The 27087-nt window shown below is 37.5% G+C and overlaps 5 protein-coding genes and 1 long non-coding RNA gene across 7 annotated transcripts in view; 5 read left to right on the top strand and 1 right to left on the bottom strand.

Moving 5' to 3' along the window:
* LOC116016318 (mitochondrial dicarboxylate/tricarboxylate transporter DTC) overlaps positions 1-3066 on the top strand; it is a 5264-nt gene extending 2198 nt beyond the window's left edge. Inside the window, exons 3-6 of the mRNA XM_031256529.1 lie at positions 653-714; positions 1778-2139; positions 2401-2615; positions 2699-3066. Coding sequence (XP_031112389.1) covers positions 653-714; positions 1778-2139; positions 2401-2615; positions 2699-2755 — 696 coding nt within the window. The 3' untranslated portion in view covers positions 2756-3066. The remainder of the gene's footprint in view (positions 1-652; positions 715-1777; positions 2140-2400; positions 2616-2698) is intronic.
* A 616-nt stretch (positions 3067-3682) lies between these two features.
* LOC116016102 lies at positions 3683-4345 on the bottom strand. The gene has a single exon (XM_031256265.1). The coding sequence runs from the start codon at positions 4343-4345 to the stop codon at positions 3683-3685; it is 663 nt and encodes a 220-aa protein (XP_031112125.1).
* Positions 4346-4824: 479 nt separating this feature from the next.
* On the top strand, positions 4825-7898 carry LOC116016319. The gene is made up of 5 exons (XM_031256530.1): positions 4825-5277; positions 5597-5718; positions 6860-6951; positions 7401-7487; positions 7585-7898. Exons 1-5 carry the CDS (start codon positions 4910-4912, stop codon positions 7690-7692), a joined length of 777 nt encoding a protein of 258 aa, XP_031112390.1. The 5' UTR covers positions 4825-4909; the 3' UTR covers positions 7693-7898.
* Positions 7899-8316: 418 nt separating this feature from the next.
* On the top strand, positions 8317-12866 carry LOC116016320 (chloroplastic group IIB intron splicing facilitator CRS2-B, chloroplastic-like). Its single transcript, XM_031256532.1, has 9 exons — positions 8317-8519; positions 9329-9536; positions 9664-9748; positions 9932-9999; positions 10503-10553; positions 10695-10768; positions 11092-11150; positions 11249-11325; positions 12632-12866. Coding segments are annotated over exons 1-9 (741 nt in total). The 5' UTR covers positions 8317-8517; the 3' UTR covers positions 12749-12866.
* LOC116016321 lies at positions 11606-12345 on the top strand. Its single transcript, XR_004097720.1, has 3 exons — positions 11606-11747; positions 11889-11962; positions 12286-12345. It is a non-coding gene; the product is annotated as an uncharacterized LOC116016321 (long non-coding RNA).
* Positions 12867-17325: 4459 nt separating the features above from the next.
* LOC116016317 (aminoacylase-1-like) lies at positions 17326-21502 on the top strand. 2 transcript variants are annotated; one of them, XM_031256528.1, is made up of 5 exons: positions 17326-17487; positions 17576-18372; positions 19353-19490; positions 20052-20291; positions 20992-21502. In XM_031256528.1, the coding sequence occupies exons 1-5, from the start codon at positions 17415-17417 to the stop codon at positions 21103-21105; spliced, it is 1362 nt and encodes a 453-aa protein (XP_031112388.1). In that variant the 5' UTR covers positions 17326-17414; the 3' UTR covers positions 21106-21502. The 2 variants fall into 2 exon arrangements, with proteins under 2 accessions (XP_031112388.1, XP_031112387.1); XM_031256527.1 differs by having other exon boundaries at positions 20043-20291.
* Positions 21503-27087: the final 5585 nt, after the last annotated feature.

Raw genomic sequence — 27087 nt, 5'->3', positions numbered from 1 at the left:
CCCCCCCCCCCCAACCCTTCTTTCTGATTATAATTCTGCCTTTCCTTTTGTACAGAATCCCTATGAAATATGAAATTAAATGCAGAAACTGAAAAAACCAAAAGCTTCTAGAGAAACAAGAACACTTGATTAAGTACAAAATAGGCTTGTCACTTTTTTGACCAATGTGAATTGAGATCTGTTTTTCAGTTTGCAGTTTAACATATTGACATGTTACCTGTTCTCTTATGGTTTTGTAAAACAATTTGCATTACTGTAAGCTTGATTAAGTACAAAATAGGCTTGTCACTTTTTTAATACGGGGTTTACATAAATACATGTCATTATTACCACCACAGCTTGTTGAAACATTCCATGCATGGTATTCTATTTATCCTCTTAGCTATGAACATGGATTGAAATGGAAATAGTCACTGTTTTAGTGTGATGACAAATATTCTCTCTTTACCCTCTTGGTTCACTTTAGTGTGAGAAAACAATTGCATTGCTTTAAGCTTTGTGCTAAAAGCAATATAGGCATGCTCACTGTGTCTTCAAAAACTTTGGGTGTGCATATCTCTCTAAAACCCATCTTACTTTTACTGTTATATATGAGATTGTGCACTATAAGAGTATCTTACCTCCATCTAACAACTATTATCATATGGAGCAGGGTTTGTCTGCGGGGCTGCTTAGACAAGCTACATATACAACTGCTAGACTGGGATCATTCAGGTGATTTGTATGCATATTTAATACGCATGTTTACTAATTCCATGCCTTTCATTTGCTAAATAAGAGCTTATTAGTGGTGACATTTGTTAAACCTGCTGGTGATGCATTAAGATGGTTGAAAGAATGTTATCTTTGGTTGTAGTATGTAAATTTGGGAACTTTTTAATATGAGATTTGAAGCATAGAAGCATCAGGAGAGATATTAGAAGCATTAGAGCTGCCTTTCTAAATGAAATGCCTCTATTGCCTAATTGCACTTAGAGAAGATGCCATTTTCTTCTTATCTTTTTTGGACTTCCAGTTATAGTATAGTGGTGTCACCCAATACTATTGGCATTTCATGATCATGCTTCTTTTATTCCTTTGAAATAGCATACTTAGGTGGAAACTTTATTTTCACCTTAGTCAATAACCTATTCCAAAGACTGAAACAGCAAAGCATGATTTTGAGATGTCTGAGTTTTTTAACTAGACCTTTCTGTATCCCAAATTGAATTAATACTTTAATAGAGATATTTGCTGGTACTAACTTTGATTGTACTGTTACACCTAACATCCATTAGTTCTTTATATTTGCATTAATTTTCAGTTCTTTATTTCTTTTACATTCAAGATTTTTATGTTGGTTTTTTTTTTAAGTGAATCTGAATGCATTATTTGGTCACATAGTTTTTATTTCAGCAACTTGGGGATGTTGTAGTGTCAATGTTTTTTTTTTTTTTATTTTTATTTTAATAAGTAAAATATTTTTAATTAATTAGTGTTAGTGATAAACATGCTAATAGTAATTGAATTGAACATATAATAAGGATATCCTTTGATGACTGGGGTGCAAGGGCAATAAATTTATTTGTGTGATTTTTCGCTTTCTCTTCTGTATGTATGCACATGATATATCATATATGTCAAGGGGTGGCTTGTATTATTTCAATTTTTTGTTATGGCATATAATATATAATTTTACTTGTCTATTTTGACTGGTTTAATCAATACATGACCTTAAAAAGTTGAAGATTTTAATGAGATTGGACTTTTGCCTTATTTGGTGACTTTTTCATAATAGAATTTTGACAAACAAGGCTATTGAAGCAAATGATGGGAAGCCCCTACCTTTGTATCAGAAGGCGTTGTGTGGGCTGACTGCTGGTGCAATTGGAGCATGTGTTGGCAGTCCAGCTGATTTAGCACTCATCCGTATGCAGGCTGATGCTACCTTACCTGCTGCCCAACGGCGTAACTACACAAATGCCTTTCATGCACTTTCTCGCATTGTTGCTGATGAAGGAGTTTTAGCCCTCTGGAAGGGTGCTGGGCCAACTGTGGTGAGAGCAATGGCACTGAACATGGGGATGCTTTCCTCTTATGATCAAAGTGTGGAGTTCTTTAGGGATTCCCTTGGTTTGGGTGAGGCTGCTACTGTCCTAGGTGAGATACAAATAAATCATGTTACATTGTGCTGATGTCTGGTTTGAGGAGTGTAAGATAAGGACCTTGTGTTGGTGGTGCATGGAGGACAAATGCGAGTACCAATTTGCAGTCACATTGCATATTCCACTTTATGAATTATGTGTATTAACAAGAAAGAAATACACTCCCTCTCAGAAATATGTTCTGCCAGTGTCATTTCTTTACAAGCCGTATTTGTGGTTTTCTGCGACTAAAAATCCTATTTTTTCTTCCTTCCAGGTGCCAGTAGTGTTTCTGGGTTCTTTGCTGCTGCTTGCAGTTTACCATTTGACTATGTCAAAACACAAATACAGAAGATGCAACCAGATGCTCAAGGAAAATACCCATATACTGGTTCTTTTGACTGCGCCATGAAAACATTGAAGGCGGGAGGACCTTTGAAATTTTACACCGGATTTCCAGTGTATTGTGTTAGGATTGCTCCCCATGTCATGGTATGTTACTCTCAGTTCTCTAGCCATGCATATTTCACTTTGATTATTTTCTCTTACTCTAAACCATACATGTGCTTTTGCAGATGACATGGATATTCCTTAACCAAATCCAAAAGATTGAGAAGAATATGGGATTGTAGTTTCCCATGACAAAGAAAGATCACACAAGTTGTGCTCTACCGCAATATTATCATATTTGTACTAGTTCTACTTCATGCTTTTAACCCAACTGAGGCTCTCCATTTATATCTCTATTGGTTAGAGCAGAAATTTGGAGTTCCTGAGATTTCTTTTGAATTACTTTTTTGAGAGGAAGTTTGCTGAAATTTTCCAGAGAATTTTGTCAAAAATAATGCATGTACTGTGTTCTCAGCAATACGAATTGCATTTTTTTCCCTGCATCAAAATCATGAAAATGAGATGGTAATAAATAGCAGTCTATTTTTGTTCATATTCTGAGTCCAGGCAAACTGATTTCATTTATTCATCACATACATGGTTCTTTTCTACCATTATTATTATTATTATTATTATTATTAGTGAGGCTATGAATAGTGGTCGACTAAGCAAACTTGGGCATCAAGATTTTGTGGTTCTGACTTCTGACTGACTGTTCTTTTCTTGTAAGCTACACAGCAGCTAAATGTAGACTAGCCTATCTTTCCCTAACAAGTAACAAGCACTATATATCATTAAAAACAAAAGCAGTTTAGTTTGGTTTCGGCAAGTGTTGATCTTATCCTGGGCGAGCAAAAAAGAATGATGACGAAGACCCAGATCTTTGATGAAGTTTTAAGCTCTTTGAAGGAACATAACTTTCTGGTTATGAAAGATTCAAGTTTTCTGTAAGAAATGGTTTACCATTTCATGATCATTGATGTAAACGTTTTATATTGTGAATTAATGGAATAGTTACGTTTACCTTTCAAAAAAAAAAACGAAAGCAAAGTACAAGCATTTAACACTAAAAGGAGGGTTAGAAGTCCACTCCTAAAGCACAGTCATAGAACAACCTTCCCTAACTAAACTATGGTCTATGGGCAACTACACGTAGCAAATCTTTAATATCAAGAAGGAAAAGATTGCAAGAAGAGTCGTCGCGCTTTAGACTTTGAATAACCTGCCTCCCTAATAGCCATTGCTTCCGCTTCCATTGGTGTGAAGACGCCGCCTGCCTCCCTAATAGCCATTGCTTCCGCTTCCATTGGTGTGAAGACGTCGTTGTCTGGTATGCACTCCGCTGCAATAAACTGACCGGTATCATTTTTGAGGACCCATCCATAGCCCATGTTTATGTTGAGAGTGAAAACTGTAGCGTCCGTGTTCAACTTATAGAAGCCTGGAGATGGTAAATTCCACTTACAAACTGGAGTGTCCGTGTTCAACTTATAGAAACCTGGAGATGGTAAATTCCACTTACAAACTGGTGAGTTCCTGGCGCTTGATGAGGCGGAATCACCCTTAACCGTATTCACCCAGTCCGGAAGATACCTTCTTGCACCTTCTACTAGACTGCTGGGTGACATCAATTTACCATTCCAAACCTTGTCATTTCGGACTAGCCAAATCTTCCAACAGAGCATCAGTAGCAAGCCACAACTATCTTTGTCCAAGGATGTGATTTGAAGATCTAACCAATTAGAAAAGGAGGCCACTCCCCGAGCAATTAATAGCAATCCACTCTGACTCCAAACAGCTCTAGCATAATCGCAATCTGTAAACAGATGCATGGCAGTTTCATCATTGTTATGGCACAGTTGACATGTCGCTGAGCAATGTACTCGTTTGGTTCTGACTTTATCCGCTTTGTTACTTCATGATAACGTAACATATTGTTATTATTATTATTACACAAGGACATTGTAGTTTTTATATTTCTTCCCTTTTTATTCCCAATAATTATATTCAACTATACCAAACAATGTAATTTGAATTCCTACTTTATTCTATTCTTTTCTCATCGAATTGCAATTCTTTTATCTCCTAATTCCTTCTTCCTAACCAAACCCCTAAGTAATTTACATTTTATTTTTATTCTTATTTTTATTTTTTAAAAGTTTGACGGTGAAATAATTGATACACGTAAGTGCTGAATTCAGCTTATGCAGTTTAAAATATAGTCACAAAGTTGAAAAAAAAAACCAAAAAAAGCTTGGCTATTGAGGATTTCTCAATTCTCATTTCTTTCCTCAGAGCTATATAAACTCGTCATATATGAATTTGAACAGCGCAGCAGTCAAAAAAGATAAACAGAAGAAATTATAGGAAGAGAGAGAGAGAGAGAGAGAGTGAAAATGAGCTTTCTTGCGGGAAGATTGGCAGGAACAGAGGGCGCGTATTTCTTGCAAGAATCCAAACACGCCGTCACTCGTCTCGCCCAGAGGAAATCTCCTTCTTCATTGCCCACCGCCGCTAGTTCTATCGCCCGGACCGAAGAATCCGACGCCGCCGATGTTCTGCCGGAGGTTTTAAGACATTCACTGCCGCCCGAGATCTTCCAATCTCCCAAGTCTGCAACAACCGCTTCAGATTCGTCTCTCACCGCAGCTACCAAATGGGTGATCAGAACTGACCCCAATTCCGCTTCTTCTGTGCCCTCTCATGCTCTTAACCCTCTCAAAGCTTATGTTTCTCTACCTCAAGTCTCCTTTGGACCTAAAAGGTTTTTCTTCTTTTCTTTTTCTCTTCAATTTCCTTAACAATTTGAAGACAACTTTTGTTCCTTGAATTTTAGGGAGTGAGTGATCTCTGCTTGTTCACTTGTTCAGATGAATCTCAGAAACAACATAATCCTCTTTAAGTCTTAGCTAGTTTAGGACGGGTGGATATATAATATATTGCGACTAGTCTGTTATATCTTTAACAATTAAAATTGAATGCTATTATTTCTCATATGTTTAGAAAGCATTTCTCTTAAAAGCAACTCCAGATTTTGTCTTTATCTTCATTTATAAATAAATTCCTTGTATGTATTTTTCTAGATGGCAGTTGCCTTATTCTGAGAACTCATTGCAAGCCTCCACTGCAAATGAGTTGCGACGTGACAGATATACCCCTGTTAATCCTGAGAAGTTGAAGGCTGCAGCTGTAGGGTTATCTCAAAGTAAGATTGGATCATTCCCTTTTTCTTTTTCCCCATAAATATGGTTTGCTAATATTCTCATTGATGCATGATTGTTGCTTACTTGTCTTATATGGACTAGTAGTTAATGAATATAGGACTTACTGCAACTCTTTATTTATATAAGGGGAAATTGCACTTTTCGTACATGAGTTATTATAGGGTAATTTTAGGATTCGTCTCTACTTGTTGGTCGTGCTCACTTATGTCCCTAAGCTATAATTGGCGTTGCAAATTTCATCATTTTTCTAATAGGTCATGCCCACTTCTTGTTCCTAAGCTATAATTGAAGTTGCAAATTTCGTTCATAATATTTTGTTAGAAAAGAATGAAATTTGCAACGTCGGTTATAGTTTAGAGACGAGAAGTGAGCATGACCAATAAGTAAAGACGAATCCTACAATTACTCTATAACTTAGCGACGAAAAATGCAATTTTCCCTTAATAAAGAACCGAAACATTTCTAGTTGCTTTTTCATTTTCCTCAAATTTCGTTGATAGCATCTTGCTGTAGAATCCTACATCCTGTGAATGCACTATGCTTACTTTTTATGTGGTAGATCAGAGTTCTACAGGTCTTTGAAATTTGGCTTTGGATGGTGCCTTACCAGTGGCCAACTGCCACCTTCTAATTTAAGTCCAATAAAGGTGCCAATTATTCATTTGTCTAAGTTAAGTCAACCTCTATATGGATGTTCCTGTTGAAAGCATGGTATATGGTCCATGATTGGTAAATTCAGACTACAACTTTGGTAAATACACATTATATTTAATAAATAAACTTAATATTTAGCAGAAGATTTTAAAATGTGCTCATTACTTGTGATCTAATATGTATGTGCAAAACAAAGCGGTTTCTCAGCCAATGAAATGGCTGGAATGGAATGAGCCTACACTGGATTTGGGACAAGCTATTGAGAATGACAAGTCTGGGATCCCTCGACTAAGAAGAATCTTTGAGAGACGAAACTAAGCGTTGTCTGGGTTACCCCCTCCTAGTGGTCCAAAAAAAAAGTTACTACCACTATTATTGCAAAACTATAATTTGCTTTCTATTTTGTGAATCAACATAACTCATAATTGCTGTCATTTGGTGTAAAATTAATGTTGTTGTTCTTTGTAGTTGCCAAGGCATTTGCTGCTGCTACTGCTATTGTATTCGGGGGTGCCACCTTGGCATTTGGATTGGCAGCCTCAAAGCTGGAACTGCAAAATGTAAGCATAAAATCCATCTCGCCTACCCAAAATCCTCATAGATGTTGCCTTGGGTATCAGTAAAACAGTAAAAATTATAGTGATGTAACTAGTGGTACATGCCAGGGAAGTAGAAAGTAAAATCAGAAGCGAGAATATTTTCTCTCAATTTGTTAAGCATGAGATATGGACAATATATTGCTTGCATTATGATTCCCGAAACACACTTTTCATCTTTAGTACCATTTTGCTGAGACATGGAAAATGTGAAACAAGTTAAAAGCCGTTCAGAGTCCGAGTTGTGATAGTTTAAATCAAATCAAACAATGGTATTTAATTAGGTGAACTTGTCAATGATAAAAGTGAAAATGGATGGGCAGGATGGTTTGTGTCTACACGGGGTTTCATGGATCACTTTGCAATGCCCCGTTGTAATTTTTGAGTGATATATCATTGTGTTCTTTGAACAGGCTGATGATATACGGACCAAAGGGAAAGACATTATTCATCCGAGATTTGAAGCACTCAAGGAGCAACTGAGTCCCTTCAGAACTTGGGTAAGCCAAATAAGAACAGTTTTGGCCAAAATCATTGTGAAATGCATAATCTTAACCATTCAGCTTGCTGTGAAACTAAAACTGACCTGTGTTTCAGGCGGAAGACACGTCGAAGAAATGGCATTTGGAAAGGGGAGAAGACTATAAAGAGAAGCCTCTGATAAAGGAGCTTTCGAAAATACTTGGTGCAAAGCCATCCAGCTAACTCTGTTAAAAGATTTTGTGTAAATAGATAGAATTCTGTAATAATGCACCTGTTGGTTGTTGCCCTGGAAATAAGGTGTTTGCTGTTGTTGTTGTGCTAGTAGTAGGTTTTGATAAGTAAATCCTATACATTTTTTCTTATGGGACAATTCCTGATATAACTTAAAGAATGATTTGGTTGATAGCTGATTTACTACTTTTTGAATCTTTTGAAGTGATGAAAAAAATAGTACTCCGTATTTGTTATCAATATGTTTATAGAAAGAGTGGTATTTTGATCTTCCGATAACAATGATGGTTAATATTCGATAAGAGATTATGGAACAAAAAGTTTAAACTATCCTATTGTATAATTTTTTTTTTTTAAATCAAAACTAACATATGAAAAAATTAAAAAGTCAATAATACTCAACTACTCATTTTACGAATCATGATCTCACATAAATACTTGAATAAAGAATATGATTTTCTCTGTCACATATTATATGTTGATTCAATTAAAAAGACTTAGAGTAATGTTTTTTTTTTTTTTTTTTAAATTTAATTTTTATGGCATTTTTGGTCAATTTCGCATTTACTAAAATGGTGCAAGGGCAAGAGGACGTAGATAGGGGGGTATGAGTCTATCCTTACACAGCTACACTGTTAGGAAACAGGAATAGGCAATTGCCGCTCGGTCTTCCTTACTCCGTCGCGTCTCCCGCTCACTCAGGATTCGCCCAATCCAATCCTTCACTGCTCTTCTTATCACTCGTCGGTGATAGGCAGAGAGATAAGAGGCTTCAGAGACGACCGCCTGCCTTGTCCTTGCTCGTCCTCGACTTTCATGTAAGTTTTTCTATTCTATTGTAAAATTTTTGTTATTTCCAATGAGGATGGCTTCAGGGTCATGTTTGGAGAAAATTATTTACATTTTTGGTCACTAAATTATACTCCGTAATAGTTATTTACATTTTTCAGTAGTTAGCCAATGCAAATATGAATATGAGATTCAGGTTGTGATTGTGGGGTGACAATTGGAATCCCAAGTGGTAAAACAGTTACCTGCTGAACGATAGCTTTTAAAATCCGATAAATTTTATAAAATGCTATCCTCTTTCGTAATATAAGGAAGGCACAGGCAGGGGCCAAAGTTATAAAGAGAACCATATCATTTTATATGCCATACATAATTGTGCTGATTATTATTGATTTTGATTTGTAATTATAATCTGTCCAATAATGTATGAGATGCATATATAAGTATATGAGTATGATCGACACATATGCCAATTATTACTTTAGAACTTTTCACATACAAAATTTGTTACTTAATCTTTGACACTGGTTCAGTTGGTGTAATAGGCATTGTTTAAAGAAAGCAAAAAGAAGGTTTTGTTTCTCTTAATTTGTCAGTTCTCTTATCATGACAGTTATTATTGTCTGGCTTGTTTTAAGAAAGGCTTTTTGGAACTGATAAGGGTTCATATACTCCTAGTTATAGATTTGTAAAGTTATTAAATTTAATTCCCATTCAATTTCGTAAAACATCTTTCTCTTGGCTATGTTGAGTGGGGTGAATAGATTTTTGTGTTTAAACTAGACATTTTGGTAAATACTGATATTTTTGTTTATTCTTTACTTTTCTTGAATTTTAGGTCAATGTTGTATTCTTTATCTCCTGCTAAAAGTTGCACGGTACCCTATCCAAGATGCCCCTGTTCTCATCCAAGACATTTAGCTCCTTTGAGGATTAGAGCATCAGCTTCACTGCCAGAGCCTAATGGAGCCAAAGTTGAGTACACTCCATGGTTGGTCGCAGGACTGGGGAACCCTGGAAACAAGTACCATGGAACGCGGCACAATGTAAATGCATTCACCATGTGATAATCTAGTTTGTATAGTTCCATTTTCTTCAATTCTGGTAGCATTTTTTAAACATTTCTTGAAAGTCATATATATTCATGTTAAACTGATGTGGCTTTGGTAGTAGGTTGGTTTTGAAATGATTGATCAGATTTCTCAAGAAGAGGGCATTTTGTTGAACACAATACAGTCAAAAGCATTGATTGGAATAGTTTTGTTGAACACAATACAGTCAAAAGCATTGATTGGAATAGGTGATTATTTAGTTGCCTTTCCCCCTTAATTACATCATGCCCTAGTTGTTGTATGAGCATTGAAGTTTATTTATTTAGTTTTCCTAGTTGTTGTATGAGCATTGAAGTTTATTTATTTAGTTTTCTGTGCAATTCGTACAGGTTCTATTGGAGAGGTGCCAGTGGTATTAGCAAAGCCCCAGACTTATATGAATTTCAGTGGAGAATCGGTTTGTTCTCAGCAGCCATCCTTTTTATAAATTAAACTCCAGTGTGTATTTGTTTTCTAGTAGTACTTTACAAAGAAGAACTATTAAAATAATATTATTTTAGAATAATGATCTCATGGTCTGTTTAAACTGAGTGATTCATGGATGTGAACTTCTTGCTCCATAGCTTCTAGCACCATTACTGTTCTTCCATGTACATATTTTATTTCTTAAATTGCTGTGATTAATGGATGTGAACTTCTTGCTTAACAGCTTCTAGCACCACTACAGCCCATATTTTCCCTCTTAGGTTGCTGCATTCAAGCAGTTGGCACCTCACATATAGATTACATGCATATGTACAGATTAAATACATTTTATTTTTTTCATTCTGTTTTTCCCATCCATCTGGTGTTTATGTATGAAAATTTAAGTTTTATGCCCTCAGTTGGTGTCATTAGATTGCATAATTTTTTTTTAATGCATTTGGTATAAATATTATTTTGTATTTTGTATTTGACAAGGTTGGACAACTTGCTGCATATTATCAAGTACCCTTGCGACATATCCTACTGGTATGACTGTACAAGTTCTTTCCATATTGTCAAATTGATTGTTTGGAGTGTGGAGGTTCTCAATCAAGATAATTAAATATTGCTATAAATGAATTTCTGCATTGCATTTTATAAATTTGCTGGAATTCTCTCTCCTTTTAGGTTCACGACGAGATGAGTTTACCAAATGGTGTTTTGAGGCTTAAGCCCAAGCGAGGACATGGCCATCATAACGGGTATTGTTCTTGCATATTGCTTAGAAAAGAGTTGTTAAATCTGGAACACTCCTTATTCGTTGCAAACATCTTTGTTTTTGTTTGGTAAATCTGTTGCAGACACAAATAGATACAGAAAGATATGTAGTGTGAATGTGTGATATTTCCCAAATAATTGTGTGATTAAATCTACTGCATCTGTATATGGGTGATATTTTCCCAATCCATTCTTTGGTTAAATCTGCTGCACCCGTATATTATATTCACTTTACCGGTTAATAATTAGGATGCATAGCCAGTGCGAGCTGTTAAGAAGTACGAACACTGTTTTCTTTGAATGATAGGGTGAAAAGTGTAATGGAACATCTGGATGGTTGCCATCAATTTCCACGACTTTGCATAGGTCAGTCTGCATGACTATCTTTAACCATATGGGCAGTAATATAAACTACGGAGTAACTACTAGACACCGAATCTCTGAAAACATACATACATGTGAAGGAATAGGAAACCCACCCGGAGCAATGGATATGAAGGCTTTTCTTCTCCAGAAATTCAGTGAAACAGAGCGGAAACAGGTAAGCATGAACATCAACTACCTTTATGCTGGGCTTTCTGCTTTCATTAGGCATTAAACATAAGCCAGTTTTAGTTGAAATATAATCCTTTGGGCGGGGCATATTGTAACAGGTGGATGAAGCACTGAAAGAAGGGGCCGAGGCAGTGAGAATGCTGGTGCGAGAAGGAGTGGGCAGTAGATTAAGNATATAGATTACATGCATATGTACAGATTAAATACATTTTATTTTTTTCATTCTGTTTTTCCCATCCATCTGGTGTTTATGTATGAAAATTTAAGTTTTATGCCCTCAGTTGGTGTCATTAGATTGCATAATTTTTTTTTAATGCATTTGGTATAAATATTATTTTGTATTTTGTATTTGACAAGGTTGGACAACTTGCTGCATATTATCAAGTACCCTTGCGACATATCCTACTGGTATGACTGTACAAGTTCTTTCCATATTGTCAAATTGATTGTTTGGAGTGTGGAGGTTCTCAATCAAGATAATTAAATATTGCTATAAATGAATTTCTGCATTGCATTTTATAAATTTGCTGGAATTCTCTCTCCTTTTAGGTTCACGACGAGATGAGTTTACCAAATGGTGTTTTGAGGCTTAAGCCCAAGCGAGGACATGGCCATCATAACGGGTATTGTTCTTGCATATTGCTTAGAAAAGAGTTGTTAAATCTGGAACACTCCTTATTCGTTGCAAACATCTTTGTTTTTGTTTGGTAAATCTGTTGCAGACACAAATAGATACAGAAAGATATGTAGTGTGAATGTGTGATATTTCCCAAATAATTGTGTGATTAAATCTACTGCATCTGTATATGGGTGATATTTTCCCAATCCATTCTTTGGTTAAATCTGCTGCACCCGTATATTATATTCACTTTACCGGTTAATAATTAGGATGCATAGCCAGTGCGAGCTGTTAAGAAGTACGAACACTGTTTTCTTTGAATGATAGGGTGAAAAGTGTAATGGAACATCTGGATGGTTGCCATCAATTTCCACGACTTTGCATAGGTCAGTCTGCATGACTATCTTTAACCATATGGGCAGTAATATAAACTACGGAGTAACTACTAGACACCGAATCTCTGAAAACATACATACATGTGAAGGAATAGGAAACCCACCCGGAGCAATGGATATGAAGGCTTTTCTTCTCCAGAAATTCAGTGAAACAGAGCGGAAACAGGTAAGCATGAACATCAACTACCTTTATGCTGGGCTTTCTGCTTTCATTAGGCATTAAACATAAGCCAGTTTTAGTTGAAATATAATCCTTTGGGCGGGGCATATTGTAACAGGTGGATGAAGCACTGAAAGAAGGGGCCGAGGCAGTGAGAATGCTGGTGCGAGAAGGAGTGGGCAGTAGATTAAGTAGATTTAATATAGGGCAGAAATACAAGTATCACAAAGTTTGATCATATGATGTTGTACTCATGCATGTTCCTTCAGAAAGGAGTATTATATTGTTTGACAATTTTGGGACTCCCTCATAGGTGGTTAAATCATGACTTATTTCTGATTCATCTTCACCAATTTAAATTTGTCCAAGTTGATAGTTGCATGCATAACCTTTTGCAGTTACAGTTTAAGGGTAAAGGTAGTTGCAGAAGCACCAGGGAAGGGATGAATTCAGTGATAAAGCAGTGCAGTGCAAATGGAAGGAAGCAAATTTGAGAAATGGTTAGCCTGAGCCCTGAACCCAACATGTCTGTCTACACTGAGTTCATAATGTTTTTCATTCAACCTCATTTTATTGCAGATGGCAAATTAGTCAAAACTTCTAGAGAATGGAAAACTTAAGATAAATGAATAAATCCATGAAAGTATAATGCAACATAAGTACAAATGTTAAAACTTTTAAGAGTCTCACCTTGAAAATATAAGAGAAAACATATAAGTTTATAAGGTCATAGGCCATGTGTATTATAACTTAATTAAGTGAAGTCACTACCCGAGGGGTGTGCACTGTAAACCTTGCCTTGTGACCCTAGTCGGCTAAGGACCACATTTGTCGGCAAATCAATATGCCCATCACCAGGCATTATTAATAGAGTTCTATTACATAGACTCCCATTTTATATTCACTGATGTGGCAAGATATGATAAGTTATCTTCATTCTGTGAGTCTCCAGAAAAGTGTCTAACATCAAACTTTTGTGTGAGAGAGTAAAAGTTGTGTGAGAGAGTAAAAGTAGGGAGTAGAACTTGGGAATCTAAATAGTATTTTCCTTATTAATACCTCGGTACCTGCATAAATCCACGTATACATGGTATGATGTTGGGGTACTTAAAAAGAATATATTTATTCAAAAAAAAAAAAAGAATATATTTACAAATGAATGCTACCCTGAAGCAAATGTCCAAGAGTCATTAAAGTAGTGTAAATTACCAAAAGAGTTGATTCCAGAAATGGTCCTTCGAATCAATTTTTGTCCTCGACTTTTAATTTTTACAAAATAATTATTTTATGAACCTACTCTGATACTCTTCTTCCTTGCCACTATTGTTGTCGCTTTCCCTATGGATGATGTCGATTTTGGTACTTCGCAAGAGCTAGTAGCAATCTGCAAAGTCCTAAAGTCCAATAGCTACAATCTCTTTTGCAATGTCATCACTACTTTTGACCTTCAAGCCCAACAACTGCTTACAACGCCAACGCCACCATTAACTCAAGTTCCTCCATAATAGATGTCCGCCCCACTTTCACTCTTTATGGCTCTTGAGTCTTGATGCGTTGATTATGTCACCTCTCTCAATTGCCACATCGTCCCTATCCACGTTCTCGCTTTCTCCGACCTCCAAAATTTCTCCTCCCCATTATTATAAACCCTCTTCCCTCACTACAACATTTTGATTTGCAAAATTTAGAGCGCCTCTATCACTGTCGACGGTATATCACTCTTTGATCCAAATTTTTATCTAAAGTTGTGCATCTCTGTTCACGGGCTCAATAGAATTCTTTTAAGAGGTTATAGCTAGCTGTGCAAGGACGGCAATAGAGAAAATCGAATATTGTTTATTTCATCACCGAATAAGGTTAACGTTCATCAAATTTGCCTTAACTTGTAAATATCGACGCCCACACCAACCATGATGCCTAAAGTACCGCCACTTTCTCATATAACTCTCATCTGACCCACCTCCCTCTTTTCCCCCCTTCACATCTCCACTTCCACTCTCTCCCCCAACTCCTACAATACTACTAGAAATTTCTAGTAAAGATTGCACCTATTCCCTGCACTTTTCTCTTTTAGAGAATTTGGGCTTCTAAGAAATAAATTTCAAAACGCTTTTAAATGATTCCTCAAATTTAGGATTTGGGTTTCCTCTTGAAATTTGTTATGCTGCCTACAATTTAGCACTCACAAGTCCTAACATTTCCTTCTTTTAGTTTCTTGTTTGACAAAACCATTTTCAATTTTACTGATCTTCCTTTTTGATTTTAGTAATATTACGAGAGAAATGCGTAGATGTTTAAAATAGCTAAATTTTTGCAAATGTTAAGGATAGAGGAACCAAGTTGTGAAGTATTCTTTATCTTTTGTAATAATGATGTTCCAATTATATCCTTCAAAATATGTCATCTCACAGGAAGACTAAAATAGGTAAGAATTTGATAGTCAAAGGACTTAATTCAGTTAATTGTACAATTCTAAAAGACATGGACCATATATAAATTGGTTGGAAGATCATAACTATGATAATTTAATTGTGGAAACATATGCCCAACAGATTATTACAAATATGCAACGTTTAAATTTGTGCCCATATAGATTGCTCATGCGTGATATTACTATGAGTTTATCCATGTGTTCAAATATTTTCCTTTGTTTTGTATAGTGTTCGACTAATATTGTGGCGCACTTATTAGCTAGGGATGCTAGTTTAGTTGTTCGGAGTCGATTTTGATGTGATACTGGCTCGTCTTTTATTTCTAATGCATTCTATAAAGACTTGATTAGCTAATGAAATTTGTGTTGTTTTGGTTTCAAAAAGAAAAAAGGAAAAAAAAAAAGAAAAAAGAAAACATGGACCATATTGGTGAAACCAACATAGTCGTGAGACTATTTGATAAGTAACTCTCACTAAAAGCTAAGGGACTATTCATAACAGAAAAAGAGTAAAGATGCCACCATTTTTTAAAGAGTAATTTAACATGTATTCTCATTTTCTACTCCCATTTCTTATTTATAATAGTATGTCATGCTTTGATTGCTTAATAAAAGGTGTGTGCCGTGACTTTTATTCATTAAAAAAAAATAAAATTGAACACTTGGTGAGAGTAATTTGTCGTGGCCAGGAGCGCGGTCAATTATGTCTACAAGACGACAACCATGCTTCAGCATTCAGCAGTCAGCACACTCGACTTGAGTGGGAGAAGCAATCTTGCAGTGTAGTGAGAGGAACACAAACTCCAGAAATAGAGCGAAAATGAGGAGGAGATTCGGCGGCTATGCTGCTTCAATTCTTCTTCTACTTCTTCCGGTTTTAACATTATTATCAGGTAATCAAATCCCCTATAATAATTTNACTGTCGACGGTATATCACTCTTTGATCCAAATTTTTATCTAAAGTTGTGCATCTCTGTTCACGGGCTCAATAGAATTCTTTTAAGAGGTTATAGCTAGCTGTGCAAGGACGGCAATAGAGAAAATCGAATATTGTTTATTTCATCACCGAATAAGGTTAACGTTCATCAAATTTGCCTTAACTTGTAAATATCGACGCCCACACCAACCATGATGCCTAAAGTACCGCCACTTTCTCATATAACTCTCATCTGACCCACCTCCCTCTTTTCCCCCCTTCACATCTCCACTTCCACTCTCTCCCCCAACTCCTACAATACTACTAGAAATTTCTAGTAAAGATTGCACCTATTCCCTGCACTTTTCTCTTTTAGAGAATTTGGGCTTCTAAGAAATAAATTTCAAAACGCTTTTAAATGATTCCTCAAATTTAGGATTTGGGTTTCCTCTTGAAATTTGTTATGCTGCCTACAATTTAGCACTCACAAGTCCTAACATTTCCTTCTTTTAGTTTCTTGTTTGACAAAACCATTTTCAATTTTACTGATCTTCCTTTTTGATTTTAGTAATATTACGAGAGAAATGCGTAGATGTTTAAAATAGCTAAATTTTTGCAAATGTTAAGGATAGAGGAACCAAGTTGTGAAGTATTCTTTATCTTTTGTAATAATGATGTTCCAATTATATCCTTCAAAATATGTCATCTCACAGGAAGACTAAAATAGGTAAGAATTTGATAGTCAAAGGACTTAATTCAGTTAATTGTACAATTCTAAAAGACATGGACCATATATAAATTGGTTGGAAGATCATAACTATGATAATTTAATTGTGGAAACATATGCCCAACAGATTATTACAAATATGCAACGTTTAAATTTGTGCCCATATAGATTGCTCATGCGTGATATTACTATGAGTTTATCCATGTGTTCAAATATTTTCCTTTGTTTTGTATAGTGTTCGACTAATATTGTGGCGCACTTATTAGCTAGGGATGCTAGTTTAGTTGTTCGGAGTCGATTTTGATGTGATACTGGCTCGTCTTTTATTTCTAATGCATTCTATAAAGACTTGATTAGCTAATGAAATTTGTGTTGTTTTGGTTTCAAAAAGAAAAAAGGAAAAAAAAAAAGAAAAAAGAAAACATGGACCATATTGGTGAAACCAACATAGTCGTGAGACTATTTGATAAGTAACTCTCACTAAAAGCTAAGGGACTATTCATAACAGAAAAAGAGTAAAGATGCCACCATTTTTTAAAGAGTAATTTAACATGTATTCTCATTTTCTACTCCCATTTCTTATTTATAATAGTATGTCATGCTTTGATTGCTTAATAAAAGGTGTGTGCCGTGACTTTTATTCATTAAAAAAAAATAAAATTGAACACTTGGTGAGAGTAATTTGTCGTGGCCAGGAGCGCGGTCAATTATGTCTACAAGACGACAACCATGCTTCAGCATTCAGCAGTCAGCACACTCGACTTGAGTGGGAGAAGCAATCTTGCAGTGTAGTGAGAGGAACACAAACTCCAGAAATAGAGCGAAAATGAGGAGGAGATTCGGCGGCTATGCTGCTTCAATTCTTCTTCTACTTCTTCCGGTTTTAACATTATTATCAGGTAATCAAATCCCCTATAATAATTTTCCTTTTTCGTTTCTATGAAATTCGGAGCGAGCTCGATCGATCCTGCTTTCTCTGTTTGATAGGCACGGCGGCGGCAAGTGAATTTTCGGCGGCGGCGGAAATCATATCGAGATTCCAGGCATACCTCCGAATCGACACCGCCCAACCCGAGCCAAGGTACGGAGAAGCGGCGGATTTCATAATCTCTCAGGCGAAATCCCTATCCCTGGAAACTCAGATTGTAGAATTCGTGAAGGGGAAGCCTGTGGTTATCCTCAAGTGGCCTGGCAAGGACTCCACCCTCCCCACTATCCTCCTCAATTCCCACACCGACGTCGTCCCTTCCGAGCCTCACAAGTGGTCGCACCCGCCTTTTGGCGCCCAAATCGATAGCGCAACCGGTAACATCTACGCCAGGGGCTCCCAGGACATGAAATGCGTCGGCCTCCAGTACTTGGAAGCGATTCGCAGCCTCAAGGCTTCTGGATTCCAGCCTATCCGCTCCGTCTACCTCTCCTTCGTCCCCGATGAGGAAATCGGTGGCCACGACGGCGCTGAGAGCTTTGCACATTCTGATATCTTTTCGAAGATGAACGTCGGGATTGTGCTCGACGAGGGGTTGGCTTCCCCCACGGATAACTATCGCGCCTTCTACGGTGAGAGGTCCCCTTGGTGGTTGATTATCAAGGCAGTTGGGGCCCCTGGACACGGTGCCAAGCTCTATGATAATTCTGCCATGGAGAATCTTTTTAAGAGTATTGAAAGTATAAGGAGGTTCAGGGCTGCTCAGTTTGACTTAGTCAAGGCTGGCCTCAAGGCTGAAGGAGAAGTCATTTCTGTTAATATGGTGTCTTTGAAAGCTGGCACCCCTTCCCCTACGGTATTTGCTCTTTTCTTAACCCCCAACAACCTCAAATTTCAAGCTCTATTTATATATTGCTATTTGCTAGGCACTGCAATAGGCAAGGCATACTTTTTCTTGTATCTGTTTATCTACTACTACTGAAGTGGTTAGTGTCTGGTTGTTGTACATGTGCAATGCATATTAAGGGTGTGTTTGGTTCATGGGGTTAGACACTAGGGATGAGAATGAAAGTTTGTTTGGTTGACAACTTTTAAAGTACAAGTGTGTTTGCTTCGTGGGGTTAGACACTGCGAATGAAAGTCATAAACAATGTTTGATTGACAACTTTTTAAAACACAGTTATAGGATTTGATTACCCCTGTAATTACAAAATCTATTACCTAATTTAAATCAGGTATCATTCCATTAATTCAGCTTTATCCCTCCTCATTTCTTTGCCTCTTTCACTCATCTCTCCTCACTTCACTGACTTCCTCACTGCATTGCCTACTAACTTCATAACCACTTCAATTGCCTTGATTTTTTGTTTTTGTATTTTCAAAACCTTTATTCCGATTATAGGGTCATACATAACCAAACATTAATATTGGTAATCATTTCAATTCCATCCTACTACCATTCTACCAACCAAGTATTTGATTCCCATTCCCATGTTCGAACCAAACATAGCCTAAAATTTGTATGGAAGACGACCACATCGATCCTCTTCCTTCATCTGCTGATTTCGTGATTCAAACTAATCCTGTTTCAATTTTATGTGTTTCTTTTTAATTTTATTGGATGGTCTCAGCTACCTGGAAGTGGATTCACCAATTGACCTGATTTGCATCTGCAATGCTGAAACTCATCTTTAGTTCATTGGTTCATACTTTAATTGTTGTAGCTTAAATGATGATTAAGATATAATGAGTAGTGGTTACCATAGATTTGATTAGCCATATATTTGATATCATCATATTTGTTACTGATTTTGTGGATTCTTTTCATCTTCTCAGGGCTTTGTCATGAACTTGCAGCCGTCTGAAGCAGAAGCAGGCTTTGATATTCGAGTTCCACCAACTGCTGATCAAACCTCATTGGAGAGACGAATTATTGAGGAATGGGCACCTGCTTCACGCAACATGACCTTTAAGGTAAGAAGGAAATTTGTGACATTATACATCAATGGTGCAGTTCACAAGGGTGTGTCTTGATAATGCTTGAAGTTGTGGTTCTTCTTTGCTCATGTCAATGTGTAGAAAGAATATGAATTGAAGTAATCAAAATTGAGCTGTTCTTTTTTTCTTTTTTTCTTTTTTTTTAAATAAAAATTTGTGTGTGTGTGTGTTGTTGTTGTTGTTTTCCTGTGCTTTTATTGATGAGGCTGGAAAGTATGCTAGGGTTTTAATATTGGGCTTAGCCTGACTTGTATCTTGTCTTGTATATATAAATATAGCATTTTCTCTACATATTTTCATTAAAGAAATTCAGTTCCTTTGATCCCTTTATGTTCCAATGTCTGCTTTTGCATCCTATTGTACCCAAATGGAGCCTTGTTTTTTGCAAATGGCTGCGAGGACCCCATTTTTCAGTGTTTTGGAACTTGTTTTGTCCATCTGCTTAACTGAAATTTCCTGCATCATTGTCACATATATGTAGAAACATGTTGCTTCCGAAAATTGCAATTGTTCTGATCATTGTTGTAGCTTGGACAGTTCAAGGCTAAGGCATCCATATATGATAAGTTTGGAAGACCAGCACTTACGTCTCCTGATAGTTCTAATATTTGGTGGGCCTTATTAGAGGAAGCTGTCAAGGATGCAAATGGGAAACTAGGAAAGCCAGAAATATTTCCTGCCTCAACAGATGCCCGCTACTTTAGAGAGATAGGTTTGCCAGCTATTGGCTTTTCTCCTATGGCAAACACTCCCATTCTCCTTCATGATCACAATGAGGTTAGCACTTTAGTTTCTATATACAATAGTCTTTGTCTCAGAAGATCTATTCTGATGCACATTCTTATTGTTTTCATAAGTATACATTTTCTCTTACCTTTTATTACTGCCATCTTAATATCAAGCAATCTTCTTTTCTGCAATTATGTAAGACAAAGGCTGTGTTTGGTAGAGCTTATTTTAGAGTTTATAACTTATTTTAAGCCTACCATTTTTGGTAAAACATGGGGAGTAGCGTATTTTAAACGCAAGTAGCATTTCAAGCTTATTAATTTACAAAAATGACGCATTGGCACTATCATTCATTAATCAAAATCTTAATATCTTAATTTATCCTTTTATGTCTTTTTATATTTATCAACTAATTCAGCAATTAATTTTACCAAACACTTTAATTTCAATTAGTTAGCTTATTAGCTACTAGTTTTTTTAGCTTTCAACTAGGCATGCCAAACATAGCCAAAGTACTTTGAGATGAAAACTTCTCTCTCTGCACTTGTCTTCTCTTTAACCGTAATGTGTTACAAAAGATACAATGGCCTAATAGGATAGAAGTATGACACCTAAGAGAGAATAAGTGCAAAGATTTGGGTGAGAACAGGTTGCAGTCAACCACTGAAATGAATACATATATATACACATTCTGGTTTCTTTTTGAATGTATAACCAATTCTAATTAGTAGTGTTTGAAATTCTTCAGTTTTTGAACAAGGATGAATATTTGAAGGGAATTCGTGTTTACGAGTCAATAATCAGGGCATATGCATCTTTTGTTGAGCACACTCGAGATGATGAGTCCAAAGCAGAATTATGAGGATGGGATACACTGATAGAGCAGTCCTTCCTATCACACGATGCAATTAAAGGCCTCCCTTGTGAAACTCTGGCATTTATGTCATGTTCAATTTACAAGAAATGCCTCTTCCTGCCGGATTTGTCTGTTTTAAAATGTGAGGCTAAATAACTACGGACATGATACAAATGTCAATGTGGCTCTGATATTTCTTCTTGTTTTATGCACTGTATATGAAAGTGATAGCTTCAGAACTAAGAATCAGGTAGATACAGGTAGGGATGGATAAATTTGATGATGTTTCTTGCTCCTATCCAGAGTCAACACCCTTTATCACAATTCTTATCCATGAACCATGGTTTATATTGCATTGTGGATCTTGATACAAAAATTATGTACATTCACTTAACATATTTTATACCTACAGTTAACCGTTTTTGTACATGTAAACAAATAACTTGATAATTGCTGACACATAATATGATAGAGATAGATATATAAACTTTCATTTGCCGTTGCAGAATGTGTCAAACACATAAAATTTGAAGGTTATTTTTGAATTAGGGTCTACAATACAAGGTAGATCCAGCCCATGATATAATTTGCCCCATGATATAATTTGCCCTTTTATCATCAGAAAAGGTGTATGTTACTTTTTCTAACATTAAAAGCTAGAATTATTTATGAAAAAATGTATGCTACTTTGATAAGGAAAATGACTAGTCATCAATTTTTCTTTCCTGGTTTTTTATGATGTCTTGATTTTAAGTTCTCAGTTGGCTAGTTAATGTTGAAAGACCCTGAGAGTGGAACATCTTGATTGTATTTAAGTTCATGATATACCCTCGAGGTTTTTTTTTTTTTTTTTTTTCAAATAAATAAATTATAATGCATTTTATATGAATTGAGCAATAAAGAGGTCCGGTTATTTATTTAATTTAGGAAATAATGTCAAGTCTTTGAACTTTACTCAAAAAGTTAATTAGCCTCTTAAATTTTTAGAAGTTACAATTAAATCCATAAACATGTTATTTTGGAGCATTGAAGCTCAAAAATCGTTTGTAATTGCAAGTCACTAGGGTTTCAGCGATCCTTCGATAACTCTAGCAAGGAAGACCATCAAATGGTTGCCGATCATGTTTGGAGAAGGTAGATCAGTTTCTCCAACAACTTTCTCTAGCGAATGGAGAAGGCGACTAACTGGACCGTTCGACAGTTGCCAATTACTGGTGTTTGATCTTGAAATTTAGCTGAAAATTGGTTAGAGGGTTGTCAAGATCCTAGTGATTTGCAATGACATGTCACTAAACGATTTTTGGGCTTCAATGCTACAAAATAACATGTTTGGTAGTATGGTGCAATTGGAATGAACTAATATTGATATTTGATTATGTATGACCTTATAATAAAAATAAATATTTTAAAAATATAAAAACAAAAAATCAAGTCAATTAATTTTAAGAGTGGCGATGATGTGAGTAGGCAATGCAATAAGAAATGAGAGATGAGGGTAGGCGACGAAATGAGAAAGGTTGAAATGAAGAGTGATAAGGTTAAATTAATTAGATAATGACAGAAATGAGAAAGGTTGAAATGAAGACTAAAGAGTGATAAGGTTAAATTAATTAGATAATCAGTTTTGTAATTATAGGAATAATCAAATAGTTTTAAAAATGAATAATGTTCAAATTGGCCATTGAACGTAACCTGAAAGTGCAATTAGGCCACTGAACAAAAAAAATAGTACAATTAGGTCATTGAACACTTCAAAAGTATACAATTTCACCTGATAGCAGGTTACCATCTATTTCATCAGGTTAATGTATGCAATTTCACCTGATAGCAGGTTATCATCTATTTCATCAGGTTAATGTATGCCATTTCACCTGATAGCAGGTTACCCTCTATTTAATCAGGTTACCTGCTTACGTGGATGTCTTCATTTTAAAATAATTTTTAATAATAAACTATTAAAATAAAAAATTAAAACAATTTTAAAATAATTTTAAAAAAAAACACACACACACACACACACCGACGCCCCCCCCCCCCCCCCCNCACCTAGATAGGAAACCTGCGAATGATTCAAATTTAATTTATTTATTATTACTATTACTATTACATTATTATTATTATTATTATTATTATTATTATTATTTACCGAAAGTCAACTTCTTTCACAAAACAACTGGAAAAAAAAATCTTGAAGCCTGAAACGCAACGTCGCCGGTCACCGCCACCGGTTAAGCTCGCCGGGGAGAACCAACCGTCGCAAATCTTGATTGCCATTGATAATGGGGCGCGTCAGAGTGTCTGCCAGCTGGCGGCCACTCTGACTTTCAACTCAACTTTTATGTTTTTTTTTTAAAAAAAAAAAAAAAATTATCCGTCAGAATTCATTTCTTTTTCTTTTTCCTTTTTTTTTCTTTTTTATCTTTTCTCTCATATTCTCTTTCCTAATTACACTTACAAAAACTTCTTAAAAACCGCGAAAAAACTCCACGATAAGAGCATCTATATTAGAGCATAATACATGGTCTTTTCTAATCACACTTACAAAAACTCCTAAAAAACCGTGAAAAACTCCATTGATAATGAGGCGCGTCAGAGTGGCTGCCAGCTGGCGGCCACTCTGACTTTCAACTCAACTTTTATGTTTTTTTTTTAATTGATACTGTAAAATACGAGCACCAAGGAAAACCGGAAAATACGATCTTTTATTGGCTCAAGGACCCAAACCCGGTTACAAGTCGATAAGTGCTCAAAGGGCTCGGCAGGTCGGTAGTGGGCTTCCCTACTGTCCGAGCTATTAGACATGTCACTTTATATTACTATGTTATATGATTGTATTATATTGAATAAGTATTTAGTCAATAGTCAATCACCTATAGGCTAGGAGAGTTTTATGCTAACTCTCATATAGGTAAGGTTTGTATCTGTAATACAGTTGTGTTGAGAAATATACTACGTTCATCTGGTATCAGCCTAGGTTAGGTCCTATCAATCCTCAACCGTTTCCTAACTCCCCGATCACTCTTCCGATGACGACTCCAGCGACTGACGGCGCCATCACTCCGGCGATCGTCGCTCCCCTCCCGCTACCACCTCCTCCGGTCTCTACCGCAAACCACCATGTCACCATTAAACTAACAACAAGGAATTACATATACTGGCGTACCCAAATACTCCCATTCCTCCGTAGCCAATCCCTGTTAGGATATATCGACGGTACGTTTCCATGCCCGCCGTCCACCATCCCATCGCCGTCCCTAAACCAGTCGTCGTCGACCGCCGCCACCCAGCCTCCGGTCTCCAATCCGGCGCATGCGCTGTGGGTGCAACAAGATCAAGGGATTCTATCCTTGATCGTTTCATCCTTGACTAGCGAAGTAATGTATTTGGCTGTCGGCAAGGAGACGTCTCGTGAAGTCTGGGATTCGATCACCGCGGCATTTGCTTCTCAATCCCGTACCCGGTGCCTGAGCCTCCTCGGGCAGTTCCAAACCCTACGTCAAGGCAACTCATCGCCGGCCGAATACCTTGGGGCAGCGCAGATGCTCGTGGAGGCGCTGTCGCTCGCCGGCCGGCCCTTGTCTGCCGATGAACAAATCCTCTACGTACTCCGGGGATTGCGGCCGGAGTTCCGTTCCATGGCGAGCCATCTCACAGCAGCGGCGACGCCAATCACACTACCGCAGTTGGCCGACCATCTTCAGGCCCAAGAGTTCCTCCATGCAGAGGAGTTAGGCGGCGCGGATCTCTCGCAGTCGCACAACACGCCCGCAGCGTTCTTCGCTGGACGTGGCAGAAACAGCACCAACACCGGCGGTCGCAACTCCGGTGGTCGCGGCGGCAGGCAGTGGCGTGGTCGCAGTAATGGCAACGCCGGTCGTGGAGGCGGTCGAAACTCACCGAGGTGTCAGATCTGCCGTAATTACGGCCATACCGCCGTGAATTGCTTCCGGCGTTATGATGAGAAGCCGTCGCCGCAAGCCCATGCGGCATTCCCCGGCGATGTAGTGCACTCAGCGCCGTCGGACTCCTGGTTCCCGGACACAGGAGCCACTTCGCATGCTACGCCCGATGTTGGGTTATTGGATCACTCCGAGCCTTACACTGGAAACGACGTTCTGAAAGTGGGAAATGGTTCAGGTTTGACTATTACTAGTGTGGGTAGCACGGTTATTCCCTCTAAGTTGCACTCGTTAAAAATGTCCAACATTTTACATGTTCCGAATTTGTCACTTTCGTTACTTTCTGTCTATAAATTTGCTAATGAAAATGACGTCTTTTTTGAATTTCATAAAGACTGTTTTTTTGTGAAGGATTGCACCACTCAAACAGTGCTTCTTAAAGGTGTCACGTCAGGCGGTCTGTATCAGTTATCACTCCCTCACACTCATACAGCCCTTCTTTCTGCGCGAGCGTCGTCAAAGATTTGGCATCAGCGGTTGGGTCACCCGCATAGCCAAATTCTGCAGCGTATTCTAAAACAATGTCCAGTTACCTCTCATAAAGACCACACCTTAGAAGTCTGCTCGGCCTGTCAGCTTGGGAAGTCGTCACGCTTTCCACTAGATAGGGTTTCCAATAATAGTACTTCTGTATTAGATTTAATATTTATGGACATATGGGGTCCGTCTCCAGTTATTTCACATTCAGGCTATAGATATTTTGTGCTTTTTGTAGATGATTACACCAGGTATACCTGGTTCTATCCTCTTCGTGTAAAGTCTGAAATCTATAAAATATTCTCTTTGTTTCGGGCAATGGTAGAACGTCGATTTTCACGTTCTATCAAAGCCATACAGTCTGATTTGGGGGGGGAATACCGTCATCTACATACCATTTTTGAATCGTTAGGAATTTCCCACCGCCAGTCTTGCGCTTACACTCACGAACAAAACGGTAGGGTAGAACGCCGAAACCGGCACATAGTCGAAACAGGGCTTTCTTTACTTGCCCAAAGTTCAACACCACTAAAATACTGGGATTACGCCTTTGAGTCTGCCACCTTTTTAATTAACTGTCTACCCTCCTCCGCCATAAAATTCCAAACTCCTCATTTCCAAGTATACAACACGCCTCCGCCATACACATTCTTTCGTGTCTTTGGCTGTCGTTGTTACCCCTATCTCCGGCCCTATAATCGTCACAAAATCGAGTTCCGTTCGGCACCCTGTGTCTTCTTAGGTTACCCAATCACTTATAGGGGGTACCGCTGCTTAGACCTTAACACTGGTAGAGTTTACACCTGTCGCCATGTTCGTTTTGATGAAAGCATTTTTCCTTTTCAGGAACCTTTGCAGGAAATTGATCCTACACCAACTGCAGAGTCACCATGGGGATCTGCTCCTATCTGTACGACTGTCTCTCCACCTCAGTCACACCCACCACTCTCGGATTCCTATGTTCCATCGACTGACTCACGTTCCTCGTCTCCTCCCGAGACTCAAGTACCTACTACTTCAGGTGTGACTAAGGCAGCTACACATGCTATGCGAACACGCAAAAAGACTAAGGGAACAGGGGAGCAATTTTATGCACTACATACCACAACAGACCCAACTTGCTACACGCAGGCAGTGAAACATTCCCATTGGCGAGATGCAATGGATCAAGAGTTCAACGCGTTACTACACAATAACACGTGGAAATTAATACCCGCAACACCGCTTATGAATATTGTTGGGTGTAAATGGGTATTTCGCACCAAACGGAAAGCAGATGGTACAGTTGAACGCTATAAAGCTCGTCTAGTCGCAAAAGGGTTTAACCAGGTTGCAGGAGAGGATTATTTTGACACCTTCAGTCCGGTAGTCAAACCCACAACAGTCAGACTTCTGTTTTCTCTTGCTGTATCACGCTCCTGGGTTCTGCGTCAGCTTGACATTCATAATGCCTTTCTAAATGGGCATCTATCCGAGACTGTGTTTATGAAGCAACCTCCGGGTTATGAAGATCCTATGCATCCTGGTCATGTTTGTCAGCTACAGCGGTCAC

Source organism: Ipomoea triloba, chromosome 4 (genome assembly GCF_003576645.1).
Source record: "Ipomoea triloba cultivar NCNSP0323 chromosome 4, ASM357664v1".
NCBI classification, from domain to species: domain Eukaryota; kingdom Viridiplantae; phylum Streptophyta; class Magnoliopsida; order Solanales; family Convolvulaceae; genus Ipomoea; species Ipomoea triloba.
This window is presented reverse-complemented; position numbering and strand designations above follow the sequence as displayed.